The following is a 23183-nucleotide window of genomic DNA, read 5'->3' on the forward strand; positions in this document are numbered from 1 at the left end:
CACCCCCTCCCCACCCCCCACCCCGCCTTCCAAAAGGATTTGCTATGCAGTTAACTCTTCTGATTGCTCAGCATTTGCTATTTCAGCTCATTTAGCACTTGTAATAACAACATACTGCATCCGAATAACACTTGCTACACGGTACTTTGATAGTATGAACTATTTGGGAGTAATTCTGTGCTAGTCTGGTCCAGACTAGGGTCAACAGTTCAGAGAAGCAAAGGATCGACAGAAACCAAAGAACTGTTGGTAGAGGGGAGAAGAGATGTGCAGAATCCCTTAACGTGCCCTGGCCCTCCTGCCATAAAATGTCACTGTTTCTGACACCAGTAATACACAAAATAAAAGGGGAACACCAAGTGCTCTGTGTGTGGGGCCGGGGGAACCTCTGCATTAAAAAAATGACTAAGGGACATCTGAGAGCTGACATCTCTCTTAAATGCCTGCTGTGAGTTCACTCGAGTCAATCTGTTTGCACGTTTCAATGGGATGTGGGCATGTCTACGTAGCAAGCACCAAAGGACAAGGTGGACAGTACAAACGTAGACCCTAGCGGCTTTTCTGGACAGATCCTATTGTTGGGGGTATACTAAAGGTGCTGGTGGACAGAAATGGAGACACGGCTAAAAATTACCTTTCAGTAACATACGTTTACCTTTTAGTAGGTCTTTGCATCTGCAGTTTTATTAAAATGTCACTAGTGTCCGCCTTGAAACCTCAGTTAGGAAATCCACAATAGAGTCACTTTGTTTCAGCAAGCACAATGAGACATGCAGAGCTGGAGAATCATCAGAGGAAGAGAGCAGCTTTTGCCTGGTATCTCCAGTCCTTCTCCTTCCTTCACCTGAGAGCTGGGAACAATGAGATTGCTCCTGTATCTACTGTTCCTAATGAGTGAGTCTTATCTCTATAATATAATTTTTTATATATTAGAAAATAAAAGTCTTAGTCCAGAAACAAAGTAATTTCTGGAGACTCAGACTGGTCCCTTAATGTGAGCCAATAAAACAATTCTTATGTAGAAAGTTCAGGATGTTTGGACTTGTATGGAAAGTCCTTAGTTTTGTGATGTGTTTTTCTACTATTTCAGAGAAATTAATACATTTGGGTGGAGAGAGTTTTATAGTTCATCCTTAGTGGGAGAAAAGTGGCTGCTGGGTGAAATTATACTCTCAAATACAAAGCTAACAAGCTATGTTTGGCCTTTTATAGTTTTTTATTTGTTTGTCTGTTTGCTCGTAGTGAAGTAAGTGAGAGTAGAATGTAGGTGAGATTTTTTTATGTTCTTCCCTTTCTAGCGTCATTTTAGATACACGTTGGATTCAGCAGTATGCGCTTTCAGAGATGTACTTCCCACAAGTCTTGGACTCGTGGGAAACGAGCTCTAGAACATGTAGCATTTTTTAACAGAAAATTCAGAAGATATTTATTTGGGAGTAAGTTTGTGTAAAGTAAAGCATAGGTATGGATTAGAAGGGATGTTTCCTGAGTCAGAGTCTGTATCCACGTCGTTCTGTCCTGTAGCCTCGTGGGGACAGTTTTGTCATGAATTTGTCTTTTAGCTGCCCAGAAAGGATAACACCCTTGCACTGCTACTCCATTAGCTCAAGCAATGGACAACTGCGCTGGGGATGTTACTGGCCCCTCTTCCAGCAACTCCACAAATAAATGCTAGTTTGATTCCATATGATAGAATTTCTGTTTGTCTGGTTCCCTTTTCAAAAGACTCAGTACTGTACATACCTACCCCATCTGTACAGAAAGATTATTTAATATTTTAATATTTAATATTTAAGTATTCATTTCATGCCCTCACAGACTTCCCGACAAGCTTTACGCTTCCAGTGTGTTTGGGAAAAAATTGTTATTAATTTTATTCTTTTAATGAGATGCCATCGAAGTTCTCTGTAGCTTGCTTTGATGTGACTTTAGATTTAACATCAAAATTTATGTTCTACTGTTTTCCTTATTTGGGTTTGACTTCTACATGTTGTATGATGATGTTTTATTTCTGCTAATATCTTTCTTCTAGTGTTTGTCATTATGCTAGGTTAACTCCCAGCTTTGTAAACATAAACCCTTAATGCATATGCCTACAGAAGTTACTGATATTTTTTCAAATCTTGACCTTTCTTGATTTGGCTTATGCGGAATTAAGGTGGAATCGTTGGTGGAGGCTTCTGTCCTTGTGTGCTTCTGTCGATCTTTTCTATCGCTCTTCTCTAGCAACCTTTTTTTTTTCGCATTTGTGGGTTTTACTGATGAAAGCAGCGGTGCAGAAAAATGTAGCTGTCTGACCTGGTAGGTCTCGGTTACGTTCTTAGAATGAATCTAACAGATCTGTGCCAAGCGTCTAAACTCTACAGATACTTTGTATAGTTGGCTAATTGGCAACACACACTTTTTTTTCCCTCAGTTTAAGTACAGTGCACTTAATTTCAATAACTAAAGCGCTAAAACCCCCTGAGTCATCTGTGTTGGAAATCCCTGTGAGCAGGGAGTCAGGAGCAAAATGTTCAAATAACTGGGCTTGGCAGGAGGGCAGCACCAGAACCAAGCGCAGAGTTGAGGAGCCTCTGGTTCCCAGGCCAAATGCCATACGGGCACAGGAATATTCACAAGAGTGAGGTTAGCTCCCTGGCCACCGTTCTTTCTTTTTGTTGCCTGCTTGAGAATTGTCCCTTACTTCAAAGGCAGTTGAACTTTCCAGGCAGCTTGTTCCAGCATATCTGGAATTCCGGTTTTGTTTTAAAGGAGGTTTGCTGGAAGCCTTTGTAAATGTGTGGTATTGTTAGGTTGATACTCTTACACTGGAAACGTACACAGATGCCTAGGAGCATCTCTGAGTTAATTTAGGCGTTTTAGCTGGTGAAGTGGGATTTGCAAAGCAAGGCGGTAGTTCAGGATGGTCTGCCGACGCTCTGCAAGGGATGCATGCCGTGTGCCTGAAGTACGGGACGTTTCAGGAAGCAGAAGCAAAGACTAAAAGTTCACACTATTTGCACATTTCATGTCATTGCTCCGATGGCGGTATTTCACTTCTTCATTCACCTGTGCATTCATAGCCAGGCTGGGAAATGACATGGAATTGATTGCATAAGCTCAGATTCAGCTCTGAGTAAAATTAGAATCGGGAAAGACTCTAGACAGACACAAGGACAGAATTTGACGTCTTGTTAGTACATCAGAGGTTATATTAAAAATGCTAGACTGCGTGTTTAAATGCAGGCTCAACCTACAGCTTCTAGAGTTGGAGTCTGGGCATTCAAAGCAAGGATTTTAGGCTGGAGTAATTTGTAAAATTCAGATTTTGTACTTTTCTTTTGTTCTAGTTTCAAACAGGGACAGGGTTTGTGATCGGAGTCACTTGGGCTTGTTCCTGAGATTAGTGTGAAGTTTTCAAAGTTGTCATGTGATTGACAGAGGTTTGGTGATACAGTACAGCTCACTCCTTGAATTTACAGCATTTATCACAGTAGCTTGCCTTTCATGCATCCTACTTTGTGACGTTTTCAGTCTATCACTTAGAGTCAAGTATATTTATCTTCCCAGTCTGTGCATTTACTGAAGTGTTAACATGCTTACAGAAATCAAGAGCTGAGGTGTGAACAGCAATAAGGGATGGCTTGCCACAGAGTCTTACAGCTAAAACACCAATATCAGCCCCTTTTTTTGTGGGCTGCCTTGCAAGAAGGAAGTGCATCCATGTAAAAAAAAAAAGTTAACCTTTAGGATGCTTCAGTTAGAGCTCTGTGAATAACGGGTAGAAGTTTTTCTTTTTTCTGATGGCTGTTTTATATCTATATTGAGAATTTATTGGACTTTTAGCAGAGCTGCATCCTCAGCAGAGTATCCATCACATTTGGCACCAATTTGCTCCCTTGCTGCCAAGCTTTGAGCTTTTTATTAACATCCCACAAAATCTGTGTTCTCCTCTTCTTACCAGGTTTATGACAATGCTATTCTTGTGGAGAGCAATCCCTGCTGCTGCCGAAACTGCTTATTCTTTAACCTAATGGGTTTCAGTGTCCTGGTCTGAATATCAGCTTTACAAGAAGTGAATCCACTGGTGCCACCCTGAAGTGGCATGCCACTTGCACAAACCCTGGAGTTTTGTTTCCTCTCCTGCCTAAATGCAGGCTTGTGAGCTTCAGCTAGTAGCAATGTTTTGTGATATCCAAGACGGACTTTCATAACAGAACAACAGGACTTGCGTTACTTTATTTTTCATTAGGCTGGGCAAGAAAATCCTTTGTTAATCTAAATCAATGAAATCACCGTAGCTTGGTATCTCCCTCCTGCCAGCTGCCTCTGCTGTCGCGGTGGGCAGGGTTCAGGGATAGCTGGCTCAAGAGCCTGTTAACTATGACTCTACAGATCACAGTCTGAGCTCATTTATTTATTTGTTTTCAGTGGTCAAGTCCTTGAGGAGCTTTAATGTTGACACTGGCAAGACGTGGCTCACACCACACACAGCCTCTTTGTTGTGGCCCATGGTTCTTCAGCACTCGGATAGGAACACAACCATGTAAGGAACAGAAGAAATAAAACCCTACCCAGAATTCCCAGATCTTTATGAATGAGTGTGGTATGAGGTCATGTAGCTTCTCACTTTCTACAACTGTTAGCACAGGTTCCTCTGCCTGGGACCCAGAACTGTTCCCCGGTTCTCACGGGCTAATGAGCGGTGTTAGAGCTTCATCGGTGTGAGGTGTACATTGTCAGCCTGTGAGTCTTCACAATGCTTCTCCCCTCACCCACAGCCAAGTCATGGCGCTGCACAGAAAGGATGTCTGCTCATTTAACCAAGTGGCAGAAACAAGCAGCTGGGTTTTTGCAGTACTTCCTGACATACTGCATCATTTCTGGGGCTGCAGCAGCCACGGCACCCACCAGCTGTCAAGAGTTACGTTGTGAGCTTGGTCTGAAGACCATAAAGAGCTGGAAGCTGCTGTATTTTGACTATTGGGTCTGTAGGGGAAGAGAAATGGATGGCTAGGCTGGTGAATAGAAGCCAACCACAAGTGGTTGCTATAGAGATAACCTATATTATGCTGAGCAGATTGCTCAGGCTGTGTAAGCAGACAGCATATTTTAAGTTTTGGAGAAAAGAAACTTTTCTACCCCCTGAGCAGAAACTGGCTGACTCAAAGAACAGTCTCCATTTCATACAGCAGTGCTGCCATTTCCCAGCATGGTGGTTGGCCTTTCTCACTGCACCTCTGGCCTCCCTTTACCTCCAGTATTTTATGGGCAAGTCACTTCCAGACCTCTTCCTTGGTCTGGGATAGCTCTCTTGATTTCATAGTTCACATAATGGGAAGGATGATGATTTGTAGGAGAAAACGCATTTTCCTCTTAGTGGCTGATTCAGCTCAAAACCGCACTGGTGTCCAGTTAATTAAGAGACGTTGTCAGAATAATGGGTGGCCACCCTGGCACACAGATGATTGTTTTGCACTGCACTGCCAAAGGACTCGGCCTGATTGTGCCACCTTCCCTCTTTTCCACCTTTTTTCTCGTTCCACAGGATTTTGGCTACTTCCTCAGTAGACAAGGGGCTGGGCAGGCTGAGGAAGTGCACTGTTTTGCAGGAGGAGATCCAGTGCCAGGAGATACCTCTGCGAGGTACAGTCCTGCCTCCCCTTCCCGACACTGGCTTTGCCATGGGCACAAGGGGGTGCAGAGGCCGGGTGTTTGAGAGAGAACTGGGCGCGCTGCTAGGTCCTGTACCTCAGCACTTCATAGACAGAAATGCAAACCAGCTGTCCCAATGGTTGGGAGTGATGTGTCTGGAGGCTGCAAGACCTCTTCTGCCATAGCTTAAGTCTTCGCCTAAACTTTGTTGAAATACAAGGCAAAGTTTTTTGTTTCCAACATATTCGTTACTGCTACAGTTGCTGATAACATTAATCCTGAGTCCTCCTTCTAGAAGAGCAGATACAGCTCACCTCAGTAGTTGTAGTGTGTTTCTGTATTTATTGTGTCTGCCCAAGGCTGACAAGTACCGTATCCATTTCAGTTTTGTTCTTCATTCATTCAATCATTCAATTTCAGGAAAGATTAAAGGCTCCAAAAACATCCAGGACGGTGGCATAGCTATCGACAGGAATTCAGATTGGATCCTGGTAAGGGACTGAAAATATCCGTGGCTGGGGACGATTGGATTTTTCCAAAATGCTGTGTGATTTTGCTGGGAAATGCAAATGAGCGGACACAACAGAAGGACAAAGGCTGAAAGCTCTTGGCTGGATACTGGCTGTTTGGAAAGCCAGCTGGTGCATTGCCAGCCAGGAGGGAAAACTGAGAAGGGCCCTTCTCATCGGCTGAGGATTGCAGTGGACCTTGTACTTCACTGCAGCCATCCCCACCCATAGGAAAAGGGAGGATTGGCAGAGGAGGCTTGGGAGAGCCACTGGTTTGGAGGCTAACACCTCAGTCTGGTGAGCCCTCCAGCCCCACTCTTTGCTTCAGTGCAGGGCTGAAGTCCTGGGTAACCTGATGCGGCAGGGGTCACATCAGGGAAGGTGCTTTTTTACTCTCACTAGGAGGCTTTCAGTGCTGTGCAGGGGATGCTGAATGTTTGTCAGATGGCATCTTCAGTCACCCTCTGTCTACGGCTTTGCTCATCATTCATTAGCCTTCCCCACCGTCCCCACAGGCTTGCCTGCAGAAGAAGCACCGCCGAGCCTTCACCACTACTGAGGACATGAGTGGAGTCTGTACTCTGCTCACCACCGACTTGCGCAGCACAGCCTTCCTCAACCTCACCAAGATGGGTACAGGAGCAAAGCCAGTACCGTGCCTTTGCAGAGAGACAGAAATAACAGCACGAGGCTCTGCTCTAACAACAGGAGCCTTCTGAGTTCCTAGCCAGCAAGCTCTACGGTCCACTGGGAGAGGCTAAAAACTGAATTTTGACGTGTATTATACTGACTTCAACAGGGTTACAAGGTTGAGCCTTGAAGACTAGCACACAGCAGCAGGGATTTTCTGTTGTGGTGTCCCATGCATCCAAAAGGTCCAGCTCTTAAGCCAGAATTTAGAAAAGCGTTGACATTCTTAGTGGACAGATGTGACAAAATCCACTGGGATTTTTAAAAGTGCCTGGGCACTCAGGGCTGTTCCTTCCAACTTAACTGGGCTATTGGGCATTTAATCAAGGGAGCAGAGAGCTGGTCTGATTGTGTAGCTTTGCTCTGCTTCTTGCAGTCACCGCAAAGAAGCGGAGAAGTTTAAATTAGACACCTAGATGGTCTCATTCCATCTTCAGTTGTCTAACTGCTATTAACAGTCTGATCCTCAGGTCTTCCGCAAATTTGGGAACCTGGGTGGAAACAGATCCTGAGTTTAAGGTGTGTTAATTAGAGTATTTTCAAAAGGTAGAGTGTATTTTTTTTCTTGCTTTTTAAATTCTCTAGTTGAGACCAAATTAAACAGCATTCCAAGTAAAACCAGCAGAGACAAGATTACTGACGCCAGCAGCTCTGTCAGCACAGACAACACCAGCAGTGCTTGTGGTGAGCTCTTTGGCAGCGCAGGGAACAACCACATGTGCAAAGGTAGGTACTGGACATGAACGAGCATTACTTCCTTCTGTATTAGCTGAGTTTGAAGCAGCTTGCATTCATCTGGTGAGAGAGAGCTGGGGAGGGAAAAGGTTGAGGTTTTGAAAGTTATTCGTAATGGCAAATTTCAATCATTTTTACAGTCATCATTCACTGAGATTTTTAAAAAATAAAACCTGTCACTACAGCGTAGACCACATCATCAGCTAGACCTGCTTTCGGAATGGCTGGATGGTGCTGTGGTCAAATTTTTGGTTGTTTAATAATATGTCAATGTTCTTGAACCCTTGCTAAATGTTAGGCTGTTTAGGTGTCCCTTCAAATGTTGTCTTATATTTAACTGCATTGACAGAACTGGGAACAGAGATTGCTGTCATTCTGGGTGGATCAGAGAACACCAAGCCAGATGATTTCCAAAATGCCAAGACATCTATCCTCAATATGATGAAGTCAATGTGGCAGAAATGCTCGAAGGTGTGTGAACCTCCTCAGAGTCTCATAATCTGATAGGCAGGATGGATCAGAGCTCTAATGAAGAATGGAAAGTCTCCTGGTTCACATAATTATTGCTTTTTAAACTTCACAGCGATGCTGGTAATAATTCTACATATTCTAATGCAAGAGTTAAGTGTCAGTGAGCCAAGGAGGAGGAGTAGCTGAAGAGGGAAGTGGAAGAGCTAGGAGTGGGTTTTCAAGCCAGAAGCATGCTTAGATATTTTATCAGGCAAATTTCTCAGGGCACCTTGAAACAGTACACACAAAAATAAGGAGTGAGGCTTATAAACCATTACTTTAAATGATTTCAATAAATCTGGGGACAAAGTGAGGCTGAGCCATGTGGTCACGAAAGGTCTAGCCAGATAGATAAATACAGGACATTCAGACAGAGAAATCATTGTCTTGAGCCAAAGAAAATGAAGTCAGTTCCTGGAGCTGATCCAAAAGGGATCACCAGAATACAAATGTGTGATGGAGACAGAGGGATAAAGACAGTTGATCTACCTATGACTTGCAATATATGCTTTCTGTGTTTGTGCGGTAAAGTTTGGGACTAAACTTGGCACTCTGAGGGACTTAGGGATCCTGCCTTAGATCTTGTCTAACCAGCTCTGGCTTTGCCATCTGCTTTCTCCAGATCAGGTTTGCTGTGGTGCAGTATGGAGCACAGATCCAAACTGAACTGAGCCTGCAAGAAAGCTGCGACAGACTAACCGCTTTCTTCAAAGTCCGAAACATCAAGCAGCAGAGCTCACGGACTGACATCGCAGCCACACTGCAGCATGTGTTGTGAGTTCACGTGTCTCAGGAAGCTCCAGGAACACTCAAGTGATTCCTTGTGTTTCATGTGCATCAATCCAGCCTCCTGTGCCTCCTCTCTACTCTTCTTTATCTCACACCTTTGAAGCTTTCACCTTTCCAGTGCTTCTCTTCGTGAAAGGCTCTGCCAGCTGAGGCCTGTGAATGAGGACCATCAGGTCCACAAGGAGAAATTGCCAAGAGGCAAACTGTGAAATCCTTCCTGGCTGACACAGGGCTTCAGAATGAAAACTGAGTCACCTGGGTCTTGCTTTAAGCATGTGTTCATTTGTAGACCCAAGGCCTTTCCCATCTTTTTCACTGATCTGCTGCATCTCTGGGAGTCATGCTTTCCCTCTTGACTCCGTTTTCTTCTCAGTAGCATGACTCTAACAATACTGACCCGCACTGTAAAAATGCCCCATATGCTACTTGTGAAAGTGCTTGTGAAGTCAGAGCTACCAGTTGTGGACAGCCAATATCCCTGGAAAGCATAAATCCTTGTGCACGTTTGCCTTGCACGTCTGTACTCTTGTGGGCCGAGAGCTCAATGAACATCAGCACCCTGCCACCAACACTGACATTTCTAGCTCTGCAGATGTGGATTGTCCCATGAAATACCTCTAGGCTTCTCTTTCCATAGGGATAAAGTCTTTGATGAAAGCCATGGCTCCAGCCAGACTGATGACAAGATAATCATTGTCATGGCATCTGGGCAAGTATTTCTGGAAAACCATAGATTGAGAAATGTGATGAACTCCCTGGAAATGGCTATGGTCAAGCTCTATGCTCCTGGGGTGAGTGGGAAGCACCATCAAAACCACACTTTTTTGCATCGAAGCACACATATATAGGGTGATGTTTCCATCCATCCCATGTGTCTGCTCTTATGCTTTAGTGGTGGGTGGAAGAAAAAGTAGTCGTGCATTAGACATGCCGGGTGTCCAATCTGAGATGCCCTGGCTCCCTTGATTCACTCAGGCCTCCATCTTCTTGATGCCAGAGAGCTTATTTTGGATGACGTTAAGGAATATGTCCTAGAAACAAGATGCTTAAGTTGTATATGTCTTGTGGGTTTAGAGCTTTTATTAGCTTTTTTTTTGCAAATAAGGGCTTTCTATGGAATCTAGGATCAGGGTTGCTTACCAAGCTTTCAGAAAACTCCCTCCCTTTTCAGGCCTTTCAAATTTTTAATGGCAATTTGGGAATTTGTTGGGTTTTTTGTCTGCGTATGAAATGTGTCCAATCTCCCCGTCTGATGGCTTTTCTCCCTAGATTGGAGAGTTCATTAGCAACCAGTGGGTCCCAGAAGAGTTGCAGAAAGTTGGAAGTGACTGGTTTGTGCTGTCCACATATGAAGATTTTGACAGTTTCCTTTCAGAGTTGGAGAGAGAGACTCTGAGTGATTCAGGTAGAAGAAATCTGACTCCTGACACATCTATCTTCTCTGTAACTGATAGAGTGGATCTGTGATGGTGGGTAGTTTCATTACTCAAGGAATGTAAATACATCTCCAGATTTTAGCCTGTTCTCATAGTCACTTGCCCAGCAACAGCAAAACAAATAAAAGTGATTTCTATTACACTCGTAACAGTCCTCCTCAGCCAGCCAACTGGGAGGACAAGAGATCATCTTCTGTATCTGTGACCTGCAGCCATAACGTCGGTACGGAAAGACAGATGGGCTGCAATAGGTGCTTTACCATACACACATTCGCCGCACGTTCAGTGTTTCTGTTATGATACTTACACTTCTGGAATGCTCAGAGCAGTTTATTTCTGTTGAACTGTAGCTGTAGTTTTAAGATGCAGTCCTGATCCCCACAGCCTTCAAAACGCACAAATATTTCCATAGCACCTGTAGTCTCGTGCCTGAAAACGATATTGACTGCAGGGATGAGGAAGAGCTCAGCTGCCAGGCAGCAAGGCACGGGAGCACTGCGTAGGCCATAGTGCAAGGTTTGAGTTCAACTTTGGCTTTCTCTCCCACTGCTCTGTCATCTGCGCTCAAACTTGTTTCCTGTTGCAGCTGAAAATATTCCAACTGAAGCACCAGAGCACAGAAACACTAATGACGGTGGTGACAGCAAGCTCCCTTCCTGGATGGAGGAGGACGAGGAGGAGGAGGAGGAAAATGACTTGCGTACGTGGTGAATTATCTTTTAACAGAATCGTGCCATGGACTGACAAAGTCCGGGGGGTTGCTGTACCGTGAGCTTCCAGACCTGACCTATAGCTCATGCTGAAATGACAGCTTGGTACAGTTCAGTCGCTTGTTCGAGTGAGATTACTTGTGCATTGATCGATAACACTGGATAAAGAACTTGGTCCTGACCAAAACTGCTGATTGCCTTCTCCTTATTCCTTTACTTTCCATATCCTGGGCAGGTTCTGGGACAGAGATTGCTTTTATTCTGGATGGATCAGGAAGCATTGAGCCGGAGGATTTTGAAAGAGCAAAAGCATTCATCCACAAGATGATGAAAACACTGTATGAGAAGTGCTTCGAGGTACTCTCTGCTCTCTCTCTTTAGTAGGCACCGGAATTTGGGACTGTGCAGGTTTGTTTCCATTAGGATGGAAAAGCACTTCCACAACTTGCATGTGTTCTCGACATAATTTTGCTTACATCTTAGCAGTACGTTCCCAGTCTTGATCCCAAGAACACTGTAGACATAAAAAGTCTGTGATTTGCATGCTCAGAAATCCCTAGCTCTGCCACGCTGCCATGCTTGGGGCCCAGTGAGTACCGTCTCTGCTTTATTGTTAGGTGACAGTCATGACTTTCTTCTGGTTTCCTGTCTCTATTCCGGTGTTGTAACATCTGTACCTGCAATTGCAGAAGCACCCATTAGACTTCAGCCATGCACCTTACCAGTCTCGTTAGCTGCAGTCACGTATTCTGCATGAAGGTACCTACTGCTTTCTCCGCTGAGACTGAGAAGTGTGATCCACACACCGACTTTAGCAAAGGCTCTACCTCTCAAATGCTCCAAGCATCAGCATATTTTAGCTTGTTATTTGCATAGTGGAAAAAAGAAACATTATGTTATGTGTTGTGCAAACACAAAACGAAAAAATGGTCCCATTCTCCAGGCTGTCTTTGATAATCAGGTCATCCTGGAATAGGAGTACTCCAGGGAAAGACAATGTGCAGCAGGGAGCAATGAAGGAACAATTCGGTAATATCACAGATAATCCCCTCTGCAACCTGCACATGGGCCAAACACAACAGGAAAATGTAGGGACTTAAAAACAAATCAGTGTTTCCCAAAACAATTTTTCTCTCTGTACTGTTAGTGCTTTCATTTTCCTCAGCTATAATACACTTAAAACAATATCTGTGTCTGCCTAGACATATTTAAAAGCCACTTTCTCCTGAAAAAAAAAATCTTCCTTTCTACCTCGTCTGGCTAATGTTGGGATTTCTGGGCTAGTTGTTGCAGAGAACCCTCTTTCTTTGAATCAGCAGTTGTCACAAGCAGGTGCTTATCTGCTGCTTCCTTCCAGTGCAATTTTGCAGTGGTACAGTATGGGTTTGAAATCAGAACGGAGTTCGACCTGCGAGAAAACTGGGACCCGCGTGCCACCCTCCAGAAAGTACTTGATATTGTCCAGGTGTGCAATGTGACAAAAACAGCATCTGCCATGCAGCATGTCCTGTGAGTAACAAAAAAAGAGCACAAGAAATGAAGGGGATGAATTTCTGGGGCATTTCGTGAGTAAGGGAGAGGGACGTCTATGGACATTCAGGTCCTGAAAGCAGGCATTTATCTGGCAGTGGTTGAATGGCAGGCAGCAGTTTCTGTGTCATGTTTTAGAGGGTTATAAAAGCCAGCTGCCGGTGCCTAATTCTTGGTGTGGGGGCGCTCAGGAAGCAATAGAAAGGGAGACAGCAGCTGGTATTTTTAAGATGCGTGAATATGAAAGAAATTGTCTTGCCTCCTTGCTGCGACTGTTAGTTGCAAGTGCATACTTCGACAAGACTCTTCCTTCTATCCCAAGGAGGGAAGCTTCAACTCAAGACTCTTCCCTCTATCTCAAGGAGGAAAGCTTCAACTTTCATCCCAAGTTCTTTGTTTTGATGTTTTACCAGGGATTCTATCTTCACTGAAAATCACGGGTCCCACAAGGATGCAGCCAAGGTCATGATTGTGCTTACAGATGGGGAAATACTCCTGGATGAAATGAACTTGACAACAGTGATAAATTCACCCCAAATGGCAGGAATCGAGCGTTATGCCATTGGGGTAAGTTGGGAACGTACTTGGATCGTATCATCCTTCCATTTCTTGGTAGCACCGGGGGCAGAGAAAAGGAGAAACTGATCCATGCATGGTTCCAGTAAATAAGGGAAGAGGCATGTATAAAATAAGGAGGTGAAAGATAAAGCTACAGTATGAACTGATACTATAATCTGTGTAGTGTCAATTATATGCCCATGTTTGTTCCTTCCTACACCTGCTACGTTCAGCGCCCTGTATCCACTTACTCTCAGACTTTTCAGAACAGTCGTGCTTTCAGTGGATCAGACCATCTCGTTCTTCCTCGTACAAAGTTTAGAAAAATCTTTCTAGAATGACTGAATCTGGAAAAGTACTTAACCTTAGTCAAGTCTAGCTCCACAAAGTGTGATTTCTGTTTCCTTATCCAGGTTTTTCTGGAAAATGTCAAAGTGATAAATAAAAATTAAAGGGTTTTCTGACCTACCCACCCAAGGACAAAATAGCAGAACCGAGGGGTCATCGTTCATTGCTTGTTACCAACTGCAGTCCTCCTGACTCAGAACTAGGCCAAGAATTTAAAGCTACCTTCTAGATGAAGTGCATGCTTAAAAATTTAAGTTTTTTAGGACAAAACTTCTGATATATTCTTAACTTGGCCAGCAAATTAGCCCATGTCAACCAGGCTTTGTCCTGAAGTCTGAAGTTTGGTTTCAGACGTGCTATATGTCTCCTCAGATAATCTTTCTGCTATCTCTTTTCATTCTTTCAGGACAGGAAAATGTTCGATTTTATGATGTCTTGTAACTTGTTGATTTCCAAAATTAATTGTTGGGTACAACAAAGGTATATACACCGAATACAGCACCAGCCAGTTACACGAGGAGGTTTTGTAAAGGGTTGGCTCCAGGAGACGCTGAGACTGTCCACTTCATTGCTATTTCTGGGTTTACACATAGTGGCTGAAGCTGAGGTTTTTACCACAAACCATTGAATGAAGTAGGTGGGGGTAAGGAGACTCTGAAGGTTGCTTCTTTTGATTGATTTGCATCTCTTCTGCAGGTGGGAGATGCCTTCAAAAAACCAAAGGCCCTAAATGAATTGCGGCTAATTGCATCTGGTCCAGATGACACTAATGTATTTCAGGTGACCAATTACTCAGCATTAGATGGGCTGCTTTCAACCCTGCAGCAGAGTATTATTGGTATAGAAGGTAAACAGCAATCTTTCTATTTCATTAGTACCTTTTGAGAAATAAGGAGAGAGTGGCTTACCCTATTTCTATTGCGTCCTCAGGCACGCAGGGTGATGCTCTGGAATATGAGCTTGCACAAGCCGGTTTCAGTGTGCAGATCTTGGATAAGGTAAGTGTTCTGCATTTAACCCTGCTAAACGGTTGCATGCTGTGCTGCTGCTTCGATACTTGTAAGGATTCAGGAGGTCTCCCACAAGAAATTATGGTGATATAAAAGTGTGAGACCCATGTAGTCAAATCTCCTTTGCAAGCCACTGCTTGCTTTGAATGTGTCAGATAAGCAAAAATATCACTTTTATAACGTCAGTCAGTAGTGAATTTTATTTTAGGATGGGATTTATCTCATGTGACCCCTGTTCTAACCACTGGATCCTTTTTATTCCACTGGGCAAAAGAGCTATTTCCAGTTGACAGCTTTGATTTTGCTGGCATTCACATCTCCAATGCACAAATCAGGGGCTCCGTCATGTTGCAAATAAAATAATTCTGCTCTTTTGGAATCCTCTGGCTTAAAACCTTGGTCCATCCAGGACAAGAATGGGAGTTAGAAATAGCGGATGCCGAGGAGACTAATGAACATTCAGCAGCCTTGGCTGCAAGGACAACACTGATCCAGTTTTGCAAAAAAACTCATGTAGTGAGTTGGGAGATGTGCAGCTGCTTCTCTGAAGCTGGGCAGTCACCTTGTCTTTCTTCAGTATCTGGCAGGAGCTGGTAGAACTGCCCAAGCTACAGGGTCCAGGAAAGAGTGTAGGACTTGTAAGCCAGAAAACATTGCTCCTTACTAAACCGCTTTGCAGAATGCTGGAGGCAATTGCCCTGTGTTCATCTCTTCTAATTTGCAGTATGTTACTTCTGCAGCAAGTCTTAATGTTTGGTGCGGTGGGGGCCTTTGACTGGTCTGGTGGAATTCTGCTGTATGATCTGGCAACCAAGACTGCTGTTTTCCTGAATGAATCTAAAGAAGCAGCCAAAAAAGCAAAATACGGTTACCTAGGTAATCAGCTTACCCCTCTCCGAGATCAAATGACAACCTGACTGCAGTTTTGCTTAGTTTGTTTGTGTTCGGTGCAGCATGACAACACTGACAGCATTTACCTGAAGAAGGCCACCTCCTGCAGCATCTTACTGGATTTTGAATATTTTCTCTAGCAGGGAGAGAGCTTCTGATGAAAACAGTCTCTGTCTCCTTATTGTTGGGGAGATATGACTTGTTTTGTCTTAAGAGTTATGATGCCTTGTGGTATTGTTCTGTTAACACATACCATTTGGTTTCACTGTGTAAGAAAACTTGCAATGAAAGGCATTTTTGAGAGCTGATAAGGATAAATATTTCACTTGTTGTGAGTGTCTGGAGAAGAAATAGCTTGTGAATCAATACTATTCTTGGCTTGGTGACAAATAAAGCCTTGCTTATTCACCCCAGTGCTTTGTGGCCTCGTGAGCTCTGTATCTCCCGACTATAGCCTTGGCCATAAAGTCTTACCAGGTAGTACGAGGTGCTGTGGACTGTTTGTGTCAGGATAATCCTTCTCCCATTAATTCCCAATTACAGAAGCCCCATAACAGATCTCTTTTTGCTTTCTATACAGAGTATAGTGTTTTCTTCACTTCTGTGAAGGGTGATAAACCTTCCAGCTTGCAGACACCATAATAAAAAAAAAAAGTGTGTATGTTGGATAATCACTCGGGAACTATGACAAATGCTAAGAAAAGTCATCAAGAGCTCAAGCATGTTTATCAGAGCAATAATTTGTTCAATTATCCAACAAGCTACTAAGAGAGGAAAACCTCAGCTTTGCTGGCTTTTCTCTCAGAAAAGTTACCTGCTATTTCCTAATCAATATTTTAATGAGATGGTCTGTAATCAAAACCATGGGCCACAACTAGACATGGTGCGAACTCTCGGATCTCATTGAATATGTAGGTCCATGTCTCAGTCCAAACCCTGTGGGCTTTTTCCTTCAGGCGTAGAGTGTGGTTCTGATAAAGTATACTATTTTTGCTCCTTGGGTGGATGCGCCAGGATACAGCGTGGCAGTGGTACACACAGAATATGGACCCTTGTACGTGGCTGGAGCTCCACGGCACAGCATGAGAGGGAAGGTGTTGGTGTTTCAGGACAGCCGCTTAAAACAAACCCTGCAAGGAGAACAGGTACTGTGCTTCACTCACCCAGGGGCAGTCGGGTCAGAGGGGGCCGGGTGGGCTGCACACATCTTGTTTGCTCAAACGGCAGCTGCATTTTCTCCTCCAGACACGCTTAGACCCTTACACAAGCATCTGATTTAGCCAGATGTGGCTTACACAGTCTTTGTTCACTCCAGAATGCTTTGGGAATGTCAGAAGAAATCATGAAATTTGGAAAAAGACTGGGAAGAAATTTAGCTAAATGGGGTGTACTATATGTTCTGTTCTCATGGGTCCTGGGGAAAGAGGTCGTCAACTGTGGTATTCTTTTCCTTCTGTCAAATTGTTGAATAATGATTTTGTTACTGCTAAACTGGTTACAGGATCTGTCCCTAAGGATGACTGTAATAAAATAAATAATAGGGAAATGATCCACATATAAGTAGATATGTGATGTTTTGTTCTAAAAATTGCTGCAAAGGACACTAATTCTACAAAGCTATATATAGAGAATTCCAGTGAAAGAGCTGCTTGTCTTTTTCTGGAGCACAGGTTGGATCTTATTTTGGCTCTGAGCTCTGCCCAGTTGATGTGAACCACGATGGGGTGACAGATCTTCTGCTTGTTGGAGCTCCATTTTATCACATTCGAGGGGAAGAAGGAAGGGTTTACGTCTATCGCCTGGAGACAGAGGTAAAAACACTGGTAGCGTAAACACTCCATGTTGGGGATTTTCCAACCATGCCTAAGTAGTGACAAATAAAACATTCCTCCTTTGTGCTCTCACTGAATGTGCTCTCCCTGTATGGTAGAGGACTGCAGGATGAAGCCAGCGGTCCTGTCTTAGTCGTTAGAATATAAAAGAGAAATAACTAAAGAAATAAAACCATTCTGTATCTAAGGTATATTCTTATCACAGCGTGATAAAATCATGTCTTTTGCCTGTACGTAGGCAGTTTGTTGGTGCAGACCTTGCTCTGCCAAGCAGTGTTCTTTGCAATGCTTGCAATAAACGTGTGCATGGGTTGCCGCTAAAACTTTGCTTCCCGGGACTTGTAGAAAACAAAATGTTTTGTGGGCCTAGCTACAGGAGCCGCTACACAATATACAGGATATATGTTAATTTGCATGATTTTGAATGAGAAGGGAACTTTAACAGCAGACCGGGAGAAACCCTCTTTGGTGCACGGCTAAAATTTGCTCAGGGCACGTACATGATGGTTGGAAGCAGAAAACAACAGTCCGGGCACCTGTTAGAATTCAAATAACATGCACCCTCTTGTGGCTTATTTCTGTAATAGGGTGGAGAAGATGGGATGGTTTCTGTAGTGAAACAAGCTGGGGATCAACTCAATCTGCTATTGATTTAAGAAAAGACAGTGCTTCAGTGTGTCCGCTCGCATAGGGCTGTCCAGAGACACTGCTTCTGTGGGAGAATTTGCATGCTCTCGATGCAGAAGGATCAAGCTTTTGTTCCGAGAGTCAGCTGGTATCTTGAACTTCTTATTCCATTGTTTAGGGCTTTATTGTTCACCTTTAAGCATTATAAGTGCGCAGTAAGATTATTATTTATTTTTTTCATGTAAGAGCTACTTATGCTATATTTGCTAGAAACGGATTTCCTTCTTGGGTGTTTTTCAGACTGGTTCATTCACCATGGAAGGGCACTTAAATGTGCAGGTGACCTCTCCTTTTGCAAGGTTTGGGTTTACAGTGGCCAGCATTGGAGACATCAATGGGGATGGATACGAGGATATTGCAGTTGGAGCCCCCCTTGAAGATCAGCTTTCAAACAGTTCCTCTTTTGGCAGCATTTACATCTTTAATGGTGACAGAGACAAGATCAAGAGCTCTTTTTCTCAAGTACGTGTCTTGTTGGGAATTGCCTCCACTACCCCTCGAGAGGGAAAAGCTTGTGTTTTTGTAGCAAGGGGCTGGGAGGAAGGACTTCCACATTTCATTTGCATTGATGGGTGAGAAATTTGCAGAGGTCAGATGGTTTATGTGGCTGCACAGATTTCTGCAGCAGAGTGCCTCCTTAATTGTAATTATTCACCTGTCTGCTTAGGCAAGGGAGCTGGATTCAGGTGCTGCCTGTAGAACAGCATAGCCTTTTGCAAGCCTGCCCTTCCATTACAGGAAGTTAAGAGTCAGTATTTTGCATCTCACAAGTGTTACAAAATCATCTTTACAGCAGCCTCGTGAAAAGAAGTATATTTTGCGAAGGGCAAGAGAGAGATCCTGACATATTTGTTAATGTTCCACCCCCTTTTAGAGAGTAAAAGCCTCTGAAATTTCTTCAGGACTCCAGTATTTTGGACAATCCATTGACGGTGGCTTTGATTTCACTAATGATGGCCTCCAAGATATTACAGTAGGATCACTGGAGAACGTGGTTTTGCTCCGGTAGGTAACGAGTGCTACGTTTTAGTGTGCTGGGGAAATGCTTCAAACACAAATATAGAATCTGTGCTCCAAGCACTGTGTAATGATTCTATTTTTAATTCAGCATTAGAGGGACATAAAAAATATGTCCCAGTGCTAGAAATTGTATAAAATGTAAAGCCCTTAGTTCAAGTTGCAAAGGCTTTTGCCTTTGTATGTCTAAAGCTTTGAACAAGTATGAGATAGTGAACATGAACTGGTTACCATAGATCTAGGTCTAAGAAGACCTTGATGTCTGCAATTCAACACTGATAATGTAGGTCATTTAGACAAAAAAATAATTTCTTGACAGACCGTACCTCATTTTCAATCAGACATCTGGTAGCTGAGTGACCCGTGGAGTTCACAAAGGCTAAGACGTGGCAGACGTTTGATTTTGTTCTTGCATTTTGTATTTGAAAACAAATTGTAGATAAAGAGAGAATTTGAACAGCTAGATAATGTGTTTATCTAATGGAAACATAAACACTGTGTTTAATTCTGAAACTCTAGCCATGTTGGTGTATTTTGGCTGTCTGTTCCTTCAGACTCTTGGGATTTTGTACGTTCTGAACGTTCCCAGCAGAAACTGGAACTTCTGTAAATAGGCCAGCTTGGTCCAGGTGAAATACCATGGAAATACTGAGCAGTTCCTATTCTTGCTGCCAGGCTTTCTTAAAACATTTTTCCTGTAATGTTTCAGTTCCAAAATTTACATTTGATTCTGTTTCTTGTCTGTTCTTCACTGACTAGCTCGAGACCAGTTGTCCACTTTCTCACGAGCATAAGATTCAATCCTGAGAGAATCCTAACTTTCCAAAATAACAGCATCGTTACAGCAAAACTATGTTTCGATACAATCTCGGCTTTACCAGTGTCTCAACAAGGTAATAAATGGGAATTGTTACCAGATTGGAATCTACAGTCCTACACTGTCCTCAGAAACTTGGCACTGAGGACAATTTCTGGTACATCTAACAAAGGATTTTGAAAATCTTGCATACTGTATCTCAGAGCCTGAACTTTCAGCACCTCTGTAAGGGATCTGAGGGGGCAATGTAAAAGTGTTTCCATTTCATTTGGCTTGCGGGAAGCTATCACCATGTTTTTTCCTCCTCTGTGAATGCTGGAGCTCCAGATCAGAGCTCTCGGTTACCCTTCTTTCACTGACTCTTCTGCAATCGCTTTGTTCTGAGCACATAAGAAACTCCTGTCTGCACTTCCAGTGTTTTCACAGTTATACATTCTCTACACGGTGGACTTAGATGTGAAAATGGCAAAGAAGAGAGTACAGTTCGAAGATCAGAACACCACAACAAGTGGAAAGCTGTTGGTCAGCAAGCACATGTGCTCTGAGCTGCAGCTTTACACGCTGGTAGGTGATGGCGGTCAGACTTACTACAGGAAGAAGGGTTAAGAGGAAAGGATTTTTTAGCAGAACCTCTGTGATGATGACTTTCTTGAAATGCAAAAATACTACAATGGGGTGGAGTTTTCTCGGTGTTAGACTTGCTGAGCATGTTTTACAGCTGAGGCAGGAAACGTGTCGTGTGCCATTTTGATTTGTATTGCTATAAATCAAACTCTCATCCTTTTGTGTGTGTGTGTGTGTGTGTGTGTGTGTGTGTGTGTGTGTGTGTGTGTGTGTGTGTGTGTGTGTGTGTGTGTGTGTGTGTGTGTGTGTGTGTGTGTGTGTGTGTGTGTGTGTGTGTGTGTGTGTAAAGTATTTATAATCCTAGAAGTATTTATAATCCTAGAATTGTAGGAGAGGCACGAAGCTCTACAGGATTAAAGCAAACATAAGGAAACTGTTTTTCACAGTGCATAACTGAATCACTGAACATATTATCCGGGGGATGTCATGGGAGCCAAATGTATAAAATGGTCCAAAAAAACATTTGACAAGCTTACGGTCAGTCCACTGATGGCTATTAAACACTGGCCCAAAGAAAACGTCTGAGCCAGAAGGTCCCTCAATATGCCAGATGACAGAAGCTGGAACAGAGGTGACGTGTGAAGACTTTTGCATTTTAATGCCCAGATATTTTCTTAACTTCTTGTTCTTCCTTTCTTGTAGCCATGTGACTTTGACTGTTTTTCCAGTGTTTTTCTGAGAGTTAAACACAAGCTCTATAAGAAAAATGGTAACATGGAGTTTGCTGTTCCTGTGCTGGATAGGTACAAGCCATCAGAAATGCATTTTCAGGTAATAAAATACTAGCAAAGAACTTTCTCTCTTTCCAGGATGCAAAGCTTTTACTATTAATAAATACATAAATAAATAAAGTTGTGGTTTTCTTAGCCTTTGCACGTCGTCTTCTGTCCTCTGCTCCCTTTCTAGTTATCAATACTGTATTCTGGGTAGACTCTAGGCCCAGGTTTCCCCCAAACAGATACTCATACCTTGTTAGGAGAATCTCATCTCTAAGGTCCAACCTCAGATCTGCTAAAAAATTGCATTACTTTTGACCACAATGTTTCTCCTGTGCCTCTGTATAAAATGAGATTAGATGCTACCTGTGAAGAAGGCAGATGGTTTGTGTGTTTTGTGAAGTACTTTATAGATATTGAGCTCTACACTGGAACTTACATTAAGACTTAATATTTGAATGGTGTATTGAGTAGTAACAACTATACGATTTTCTAATGACGTAATTTTAAAAATTTTGTATATAGTTTTTAGTTTATTTTCGTTGTTTGTTTCAAATTGATTATTTGGGAGGCTGCAAACTTCTAATAAAGTTAAAGGTTAAGTTTGATATCCTGTCTCTTCTCCTGCAGTTTAGTAGCAGGATTCCTACAAGCTAATCTAGCTCTTCTTCACAGTTAGTCTGAAATCCAAATCACAGCTTCTGAAAAAAATCCACAAAGCTCTGTAAAGAGGCAGCTTTTTGCTACTTAATAGGAGTCCTTACCACAATTCAATATTTAATTAGCATTCCATAAAGCATAGAACAGAGAAGTTAGGACAACATTTAGCACTGAGCAATAATTATTTAATTGTGTCCATAAAGCATAGAACAGAGAAGTTAGGACAACATTTAGCACTGAGCAATAATGAACACCAATTACTATAGTCGCAGTACTCTTAGGGATTATGATGTTGATGGTACATTTATTTCCTAAGAATAATTATGAGATTCTTGAGTATTGGTCAGCATTGCTTAGTACTTATGCACCCAACATCTAATTATTAATTATCATTGAACTGCTCCAGAAATATCCGCCACAGACAGTAGATTTTTATTGGTGAATAAAACTATTGCTAAAGGAAGTAACCTCATCTCTACAAAATAGTGTGCCTATAAGCTGGCACAGCATATGAACATATTTATTCAAGAAAAACATATCGGCTCTGGAAAAGAAATTAATATTATCACCCTGTGGCAATCCAGGGGTAAACAACTGGCATTTCTTTAACAAGACCTTGTCCCCAGTGAAGACTTTTCATGTTACTGCTAATAGACCTTCTCCTGGGAGTTGAATTGCAAAACATCATCAATTTAGGACTGACTTATCACTAGAGGGTCTTTTATTTCCAACTTTTCCCTAATTGAAGTCATGGGAATTTTGGTTTTCAGAGAATGTATGTGTGTATGTAAAGATTTGCTGAATCTGCTATCTTAGAAAAATTAGGACCGTTAAAATCTGACTTGATCTGTGTTTGCTTTCAGTTGCCTTACAAGAAGGACTGCAACAAGACCATCTGTACTGCTCATTTAACTTTGACAAGTCAGATTCAGTGAGTCACAGTAGTTGTATTATCCAGATTTTGCATTTAGCAGTCATATAAAATGTCATCTTTGTGCATAAGACGTTTTCTTCAAATTCTCAGACAAGAGTTGCTGTCCTTTTGCTTACATTACGTTCCATTCAGTTCATCCTTTCCGTAACATCGCATTCATCCAGTGCTGTAACTGTATGCCTCCATGGGTGCTGCTGGGCTGTTCCAGGAAATCTCAGAGGAGAGACCAAGGTTCAAACAACTATAGCCATCCTAAAAATCACAACTGTGGCATTTAATCGTGAACACGTCATTGTTTTAGGCTGATGCACAGCATAGCACTACAGCAAAGAGTTGCTCAGTTTACATAGCCTTAGAGAAAACAGTAGGCATCACTTCATTGTAAAAAGCTACCCTGAAGATTCACTGAAAAGCTAATCAAGTGGAACAATGTTTAAAATCTATCTTGATGTAAAACAGAATGATAAAATGTTACATAAAGTTTGGAGATGACTGCCTTCAATATCAAGAAGGAAGCATTTTCCTACACACCCTGAAGAATAC

General features: G+C 42.7%; 1 protein-coding gene across 1 annotated transcript in view; it reads left to right on the forward strand.

Moving 5' to 3' along the window:
* The first annotated feature begins 860 nt into the window (after window positions 1–860).
* Window positions 861–23183, forward strand: part of ITGAE (integrin subunit alpha E) — a 31915-nt gene continuing 9592 nt past the window's right edge. Inside the window, 25 exon segments of the mRNA XM_019471771.1 lie at window positions 861–894; window positions 4414–4528; window positions 5531–5628; window positions 6058–6128; window positions 6662–6779; window positions 7422–7562; window positions 7921–8042; window positions 8704–8855; window positions 9508–9661; window positions 10140–10275; window positions 10893–11006; window positions 11252–11373; window positions 12374–12525; window positions 12960–13113; window positions 14149–14299; window positions 14383–14450; window positions 15203–15338; window positions 16368–16498; window positions 17024–17164; window positions 18113–18334; window positions 18747–18877; window positions 19649–19782; window positions 20122–20270; window positions 20973–21101; window positions 22570–22637. Of these exon segments, the coding sequence (XP_019327316.1) occupies window positions 861–894; window positions 4414–4528; window positions 5531–5628; window positions 6058–6128; window positions 6662–6779; window positions 7422–7562; window positions 7921–8042; window positions 8704–8855; window positions 9508–9661; window positions 10140–10275; window positions 10893–11006; window positions 11252–11373; window positions 12374–12525; window positions 12960–13113; window positions 14149–14299; window positions 14383–14450; window positions 15203–15338; window positions 16368–16498; window positions 17024–17164; window positions 18113–18334; window positions 18747–18877; window positions 19649–19782; window positions 20122–20270; window positions 20973–21101; window positions 22570–22637 (3143 nt within the window).

The sequence above is a fragment of the Aptenodytes forsteri genome, unplaced genomic scaffold, assembly GCF_000699145.1.
Source record: "Aptenodytes forsteri isolate BGI_AS27 unplaced genomic scaffold, ASM69914v1 Scaffold66, whole genome shotgun sequence".
NCBI lineage: Eukaryota > Metazoa > Chordata > Aves > Sphenisciformes > Spheniscidae > Aptenodytes > Aptenodytes forsteri.